The 7,627-nt window shown below is 40.9% G+C and overlaps 1 protein-coding gene across 4 annotated transcripts; it reads left to right on the forward strand.

Moving 5' to 3' along the window:
* The first annotated feature begins 530 nt into the window (after positions 1–530).
* Positions 531–6,437, forward strand: LOC119368206. Of its 4 annotated transcripts, XM_037633528.1 has the most exons (7): positions 571–766; positions 868–987; positions 2,591–2,737; positions 3,047–3,091; positions 4,112–4,213; positions 5,386–5,499; positions 6,021–6,437. In XM_037633528.1, the coding sequence occupies exons 3-7, from the start codon at positions 2,689–2,691 to the stop codon at positions 6,164–6,166; spliced, it is 456 nt and encodes a 151-aa protein (XP_037489425.1). In that variant the 5' UTR covers positions 571–766; positions 868–987; positions 2,591–2,688; the 3' UTR covers positions 6,167–6,437. The 4 variants fall into 4 exon arrangements, 3 of the variants coding, with proteins under 3 accessions (XP_037489425.1, XP_037489424.1, XP_037489426.1); XR_005176563.1 differs by having other exon boundaries at positions 531–987; positions 2,591–2,705; XM_037633527.1 differs by having other exon boundaries at positions 571–987.
* The last annotated feature ends 1,190 nt before the right edge of the window (positions 6,438–7,627 follow it).

Here is a 7,627-nt window from a genome sequence, read left to right on the forward strand (position 1 = left end):
TGAGGGGTTGCAAGGCAGACTACCGGCGTACTCTTTTTGTGGTTAGTTGCGAGTGATGAGGAAGGCAGGATAGGAAGAGATGACCCGGTCGCACAAGGATTTGATCAGACGATGATTAATGATTTAATCATGTGGCTGCTGAGGCGGATGATCCTGCTCGGGGATCATCCGGCTGATTGCTAGCGGTCGCCAATAAAATAACGATCCAACCCGCAAGACTTTGCATGACCCATATAGAAAAATCAAAACAAGGGAAGAGGATTTAGAGCTCCTGGATGCTTGACCCCCTATTAAACCCATTAACAGTCGCGTGAAGAGCGAACGCTGGGGCTATCCAGCTCATCACTTTTACTGTGCCGAAGGGAGAGATAAAAAAATTAAAAGAGATCGATCGCAGTCTCAGATAGGCAGCTCCCTCATCCCCTTTCTCCTCCTGCTCTCCCGACTCCCTCTCTCTCTCCACAAATCGCCGCGGCCGCCGCCACGTCCGTTCCTCCTGGGCACGGCCAACTCCGACGCCGCCATCAATAGGCAAGGCTCCTCCTCGCCTCACCCAACCAATTTGCCGCCCTAGCAGCTGTTGTGTGCCCCCAGGCGCGCCCGCACAACTAACCATAGCCTCTCACAGGAAGGAGATGAGGTCGTGGGGGAGGAAGGAGAAGAGAGCATGAAAGTCATGGGGGAGGAAGAAGAGGAGGCCATGGAGGTCGTGGGAGAGAGGGCAGGAGGCCACGGGGGAGGAAGAAGATGCTCCCTCGTTTCTGAAGTTGGTCTTCGCCTCAACTGCGATGGCTGCTCCCAGTTGTGGTTGGACATTCCTGTTCATTGGTTGCTACTCATATGATTTTTTTTTCATTTTCCCTACAGATTGGTCCGATTTGAGCGGATTCTCTTCCTCTTGGTCGGTCCCCTGGATGTGCCTCCCTTGATCTCTGCCTGCACATCCTTTATAAGCACCCTCCTGCGTCTCCATTCATGGATCGACTGGTCAACCCCTCTTCTCCTCCTTTCCACTCATATTCTTTTCCATAGCTAGGTGTGCGGTTGTATGGCAATTTGTTTTTGGGATTCAGTATGTTCTGCTTGTCCTGGTTGTTGTGTGTATTGATGTGCAGGTTGGCCAATGAGGGCTTTCTTTTTTGGTAAAAGCCAAAAGTACTATTCTCTGTGCATTGGATTCTCGTAGCTCCCTTGTATCCATGTTGGCTTGTTTTTAGCGGGGGTGTTAAATTTATGCTTTTTGTTTTTTGTCTGAATCCAGGTAGGGCCTACGATTATTGTTCCTTTGTGCATAGAAATGTTGGTGGTCTCGTTCTTTTGTGCATGAAAGGGTGCCATGATCTGAATTTCCAACGATTGAGTTGAAATTAATGTTATTGTTACACATGAAAACATATGGTTGTTTGCGCAGCCACACATAAAAAACAAAGGGTTGTTTGTCCAACAATTTTCTTTCTCTGTGATGGTTTTACCAGAAACAAATCATAGCCACTATTACATCATGTTGTTGATCTTATTGTGTCGTTATATCTGTATACTCTGTATACGGCCTTTTCGACATTCCCAGTTTTGTTTTTCTATGGTATATATTTGACTCCTTTCCATGCCTTTTGGCTTTGAATCTGTGCTCATGGTCATGTCTACTGGTATATAGGGCACTAAAAGCCATATATATTGTTATCTATAGACTGTATCATAAATTTATGTTTTACCTAGATTTTTCGCATCCTGAAATTAGGTCATATGGTTCAATTGATATTTCAGAAGAGAATTTTCTTCTTTGCCAAAGATTAGCTTTTTCAGATAATTTGCATGTCATGGTGGGCATCAGTTGTAAATTGCAAAGGAGAGCTACTAATCTTATTATAGGTGCGGTACATGTTACAGCACTTCAGTGCTTGTTGCACCCATATATTTTCAGAGCAGAGGATATGATACATCATGTAGTTTGGTCACTAATTAATTCATCACTTGAGGTTTATTTTTTACCGCTGGATATGTAGGTTTTGCGTAATGCTTTCCTTACACAACTATCGGCTATGCTTAATTGTGTTTTGCATCTTCCATGCAGCTCGTGCATTGCAGAATTTTTTCGTTAGCAAGAATTTTACTTCTCTAGACTGAAAAATTAGTTGACTTGACACTATGTTCATATCTGACCGTGAGATGCGTGATGTTTTATTGCATCCCTTAGTATACTTCTTAATTTCTTTGCTTCCTTTCATATTTTCCTGTAAATTAATTACAAGGTTTATATTTTATCAGGTGCATGGGCACTGGCCGCTGCAGCCAGAGTTGCCACCAAATCAGATTAGAAGTTTTTCAAACAGATTCCTATATTTTGAAGTGGTTATGCTCATGACATAGCTTGGCTAGATCATGTCTTACTATATAATGTACTTCATCGTGTCTCAAGCTTTTGTGCTTAATGGTGAGACATGCCACATGATCTTAAATATGATCAGTGAAAACTGGAATACATGCTAACATGCACGTTTATCTTGACTTTTCGGGGTTTGATATTCTTGATGTTGTATAAGGAAGGTTTGGTGCAATAAAAGATTGTAATATGTGGCTTCCTCATTTTTAGGTACTGGAGATATATAAACAGGACAAAGTATACAAGTTAGTAATGGGCACTTCATATGTGATGCCATGTGGGGAAGCCTTGGTATGATACAGTAAGAGATGGTAATTCGAGGGAGGTCAGAATCCAAATTTGTAGCTACCTACCCAGGTTACTAAATTCAGTATACTATAAAAATTATGTCCTGCTATAGTATTTATCTACAATCGAGTATGGATGTCGGTCTGTTTTTCAGATACTGCTAGCTTCAGTTGTATTTCCGTAGATGTTGCCAAAAACATATGTGGAAAACTCTCTTCCAGGCGATTGGATGTCGCTTAACTATGCTTTCTGCTATTTTTTACAGTATTGTTAATGCCAAACTGTTGTCATTACTTACTGGTGAAATTTAAAAGTTATATATTTGCACATATATGCGGGTATTTAATTTAACATGATCTGAATATTTTGAATCTGCAGTTCCACACTATGCTTTGCTGGACTACCCATTTATGTTTCCCTTAGGTACATACAAAGTTCATCAATGATGTTTCATGTCGTTTTTGAATTAATACATTTTAATTCTATTCATTTTTTTCTTTAAGTTCAGCGACAGTTGTTCAAGTCCAGCTACAGATAGATTAATTTTGAGCATGCTATACTAATTTGTTGTGGTGTGGATGGATATTGAAAAATTGAATGATCGATGCTATAACGCAACCCGTTTCGCAGTGCCAGACACTCATCATTGCGGTATCCGTCCTGTTTGCCCACCGCTTTAGCGGCTTTCTGCTTCTAGAAAATTGTACCTTACCAGGTACTCTCAAAGATCCTTTCCTATACACCTACGAAGGTCATTTCCCATCTCAAATAACATGGTTAGTGTCTAAACGCTTTGACAAATGACAACTCTTTTTTTGCGGGAACAAAACTCTTGTAGCTACTTGACGTCATTACAGTCGTGCAAACTGCTTGAGGATTTACCGTTGATTTTGTGCTGCTGAAAAGGGACCAATGGGTTTAGAAACATACTTCTCCAAACACTTGAACTTATCATAATAAATTTGTGATCCATCTCACTTTGAACCTACATGTATGCAATCAACTTCTCTCCTTATCGGTTACGATTTGTGACGACCCGGGTTAAGAAAAATCACCTATGAATGTAGTTACCTCTGTATATACTATTTAGATCCTATCGACATTCAAGTTGGCTGTCTATTCCAATTGCCCACCGCTTCTACGGGCAGCGCACAGCAGGCCGTGCTTTCGTTCGTATTTTGAATTTCATGGATTTCTACTTCCTGTTTTACTGTGGAACTCTAGATGTTATGTCAAGAAAATGTTTGCATTATATGCCATCTATATCGTTGTTGTTCAGGTCCAAAATTCTTGTTGTATCGGAATTTGTAGTTTACTTGTTTCTAATTTAATACCATCAACAATAGGCCGATTTCTATTTCACATGAGAACATATCTTCTCTGCCTTTGCCCTATTAAAATTACATAGCATCACATCACTCATAAAGCAATATGTTTTCCTAGGTATTCCAAACTTAGTCCGATCACATGGGCGATGGCTGATCGATGGCCTCTGCTTGGTACTGCACGATAAGTTGGAACTACTGATGCTCCAATTGCAGCCAGGTATTAGCTACTCTTGCCTACATTTATTCAGCGCACTAATGTTTCTAAGGAAAACAGGGACCTTTATTGGTTAACTATAATGTTCATTACAATCCAAAGAAAGAGACGCAAAACTATCGCTAGCATGAGCGGAAAACTCATGCATGATGGTCTACTAATTAGCAAAATGATGCGTGATTTGTTTTATCCGGCATGAGATTTTTATATGATAATTCTAGAAACTGAGTTGAGTAGTTTGTCCTATTCATAGCAGGGCAGGGTTCAAATCTCAAGCATGTTTTTTTATTTGCAATGAAATCTGTTTGAGTGCACTTTTTATACATTCCAGATTCAAATTACATCTGCTCTATAAGAATGCATTTTTTTCGTACTTCAAATTCCAGCTTCACATTATACAGTTCTTTTGCATGATGCAAACATTGAGGGTATTATTGACACATACACCCATGCAGCCATGCCAGTAAAAATTATCAGACATGAGGGGATATTTGACATTACTGTTCTTTGATTCGTGCCTCTCGGGCAAAGGGGATGAGATGGATTGTGCATAGACTCGTGTTTTACAAATTTCTTTACATCAGTTCATTACATGGAGATCTAGAAATTTGGTTTGTTTGTAGACTTGCTGTTTTAAAATCTTTGATTCGTGACTCTCGGACAAATTTTGTTGATGTTTTGGTGTAGATTTTCGTTCCTCTGATTTGTCTCCCGTTTCCTACCATTCGGTTCCTACAATCAGTTGCATTCTTATTATGAAACTAATGTGTTGTAGTTTATCAATATCACCTGAATTAGACCATCTGATTCAAGATAGTAGCATACTAGAAGAAAAGTACTTTCTGGGGATCTAGAAATGTTTCACTGGATTATGACTTGACCAGAGATTCAGGGTACAAACACAAATTGAAGAGATTTTTCAAGAACTGTTATTATGTTTACCAACTTAAGGATGGTGATTATATGGCTATTTCTATACTGTCGAGCAGTTCAGCGTTCCTCTGGTCGCCCGCTTTATGCCATCCATGTTTTCCTTTTCTATATCTAGAACTGCTGTTTCAATTGGGTTTGTCAAGGTTTGACATGCTTGTGGTGGTTAATATCTAGAATTGTTTCATGAACTAATATTATTTTTATCCAAACTTTAAGCCTTTTCTTAATCCTCATGTAAAAAGATGGCCACGTCGGCGGCGCTACGCGGCAACCATATCCGCAAGAACCGCACCCGTCGCAGGTAGGAACGCGCTACGGCACCTCGAGTCACACTAAACGGGGGTGCAACCCATCAGGTATAGCTTCAACTCTATTCTCATGGACACTTCTATCATAACATTCAGATACACTTTTCAGGCATTACAAGGTCATATCTGCTCTTTGTAGTTCAATCATTAGTTTCATTTAGTCTATGATTTATCTCATTGGCTTTAGGATTAGTCCAGATTATACTCCCTCCTTTCCTAAATACAAGTCCTTTTAGATATTTTAATAAGGACTACACATCGATGTATATAGACATTTTGTCGAATGTAGATTCACTCATTTTGCTGCTTATGTAGTCCCCGTTTGGAATCTCAGAAAAGACTTATATTTCGGAACGGAGGGAGTATTATTTTAGTTTGGTCATTGATTAAGATTTTCGCTTCAGTATTAATTACATGAATGGCTAGCTCTCTGCATCGGTGTCGTATTCTTGCAGTTTCAAAATCTTTGATTCATGGCTCCCGGCCAAAGGGGATCAGACGAGTTGTACATGTCTAATATTTCAGAAGAAGTCTTGCCATCAATTAAGTGTTTCTCTTTGTCTTGATAGTATTTTCAGGTAGAGTACACAGAGGACAGAAGTACATTGACGGAAATGATGACACCCTTCCACTGAAGCTCGCAGACGGCACCGTGAACTGCGACAATCGCTTCATGCTTGAAACCGGCAGGAGGGCCACCATCACGACGGATTGATCATGGTTTCGTCACCACGCTAACATTCAGGATGGCGACATCTGCGCCTTCCATTTCAAGCGCAAGGAAAGGCATAAGGTCATCACATCGTCTCTCCCTCACCGTCCATCACATCGTCTCTAGGTATAAGGTCATCAGCAGGATATATATGAACCGTATATCGTCTTTAGCTTATCTCAATGTTGTGCTCTATCATCCACCTTGTAAGACTCTGGCCTATCTTATAATATGCACCTACTACCTTATATGTATGATGATCGAACACTTTTCTTCTAAGCTTGTGTTCATTGTATTCATATTTTAACAATTGAGGTACTCTGAAACGCATATGCACGTTCGCAACTCCACCACTAAGGCAAGTGCGCACAGGATTGCACAAGAGGCGCGCCAGGGTGCGCCCCAGCCTCTAGTATGAACATTACTGGGTGCAGGGGCGGACCTACATAGTGCTGAGTGGGTGCCTAGGCCCCACTCAATTTTTAAAATTCAAAGAGAAATTGCTTGTATTCAAAAAAAATTGAAATTCTTTAAATTTATATAATAAATGCCCTGACTCCAATGATTTGCCCCCACTCCACACTAAAATATCTCTTCCTACTCTCCCACTAAAATATTTAATCTATTTATCAAGCTTAGCGAGTCTAACAATTATTTTCCTAATTTTTCTATCAAAAAAGGCTTCCGGCCCGCTTTATATGTAAAGCAGCACGACCAAAAAAATACGACTCAAGAAAAAAGGCCAAACCGATAGAAGGTGGTGATGAAATCATCTTACAAGTTACAGAGATGTTCTAATAAAAATCCTCTTACAAAGCAGATCAAATATAAAAGAAGAGTACACTACTGCTCACACCTCAACAAGATGAAGTGAGGCTATTGACTAGAAGAAAACCCGTGCCTCCATGAGAAACCACCAAACATGCATGTAACAGACACACCAATTGCAAGTTGTCGTCGGAGAGGACACTCTTTGCTCGCGCTTCAGGCCATGAATCGCCAATTCTACCTGCAGAGGATGAGGAATGAGAGCTAGCGATGCTACTCACGTTGCATTTAAAATATAGGAAGCCGCCGGGACTGCCCCATGCCAGAGTCAAAGATGCATCGAGAAGGATCCGAGCTCGCCCACCATGTCAAATGGACGTAACGGGAGGGTGCCGGAGATCCACGTCACCCCCCCTAGGGTGGTGATGCAACACGCCTCGCCCTCGCGATCAAAGGACGATCAAGGGTTTTCACCTAGGAGCCCTGGCGCGGAGAGGGGGACCACGAAAGTGATCTTTGAGGTTGAGTGACCATGAATAAAGGCAATACTCGCTAATATTACCAAGAAAAATGAAGAAATCAATTTTGGTTGCTAAACTTTCAAGATACAGTAAATTTGGTCCCTGGTCCTAGTAAAAGCGGTATAACCGGTGAGAGTCGGTGGTTTTACACACTTGCAACCAATTAGAATAGAAG

Source organism: Triticum dicoccoides, chromosome 2B (assembly GCF_002162155.2).
Source record: "Triticum dicoccoides isolate Atlit2015 ecotype Zavitan chromosome 2B, WEW_v2.0, whole genome shotgun sequence".
Lineage (NCBI taxonomy): Eukaryota > Viridiplantae > Streptophyta > Magnoliopsida > Poales > Poaceae > Triticum > Triticum dicoccoides.

Coding starts and splice junctions, on each gene's coding strand:
- LOC119368206 (XM_037633527.1), top strand. CDS start 2,689: ATGGTAATTCGAGGGAGGTCAGAATCCAAATTTGTAGCTACCTACCCA. Junction 2,738..3,046: donor ATTTGTAGCTACCTACCCAG/GTTACTAAATTC, acceptor TTGAATCTGCAG/TTCCACACTATGCTTTGCTG. Junction 4,214..5,385: donor GATGCTCCAATTGCAGCCAG/GTATTAGCTACT, acceptor TCATGTAAAAAG/ATGGCCACGTCGGCGGCGCT.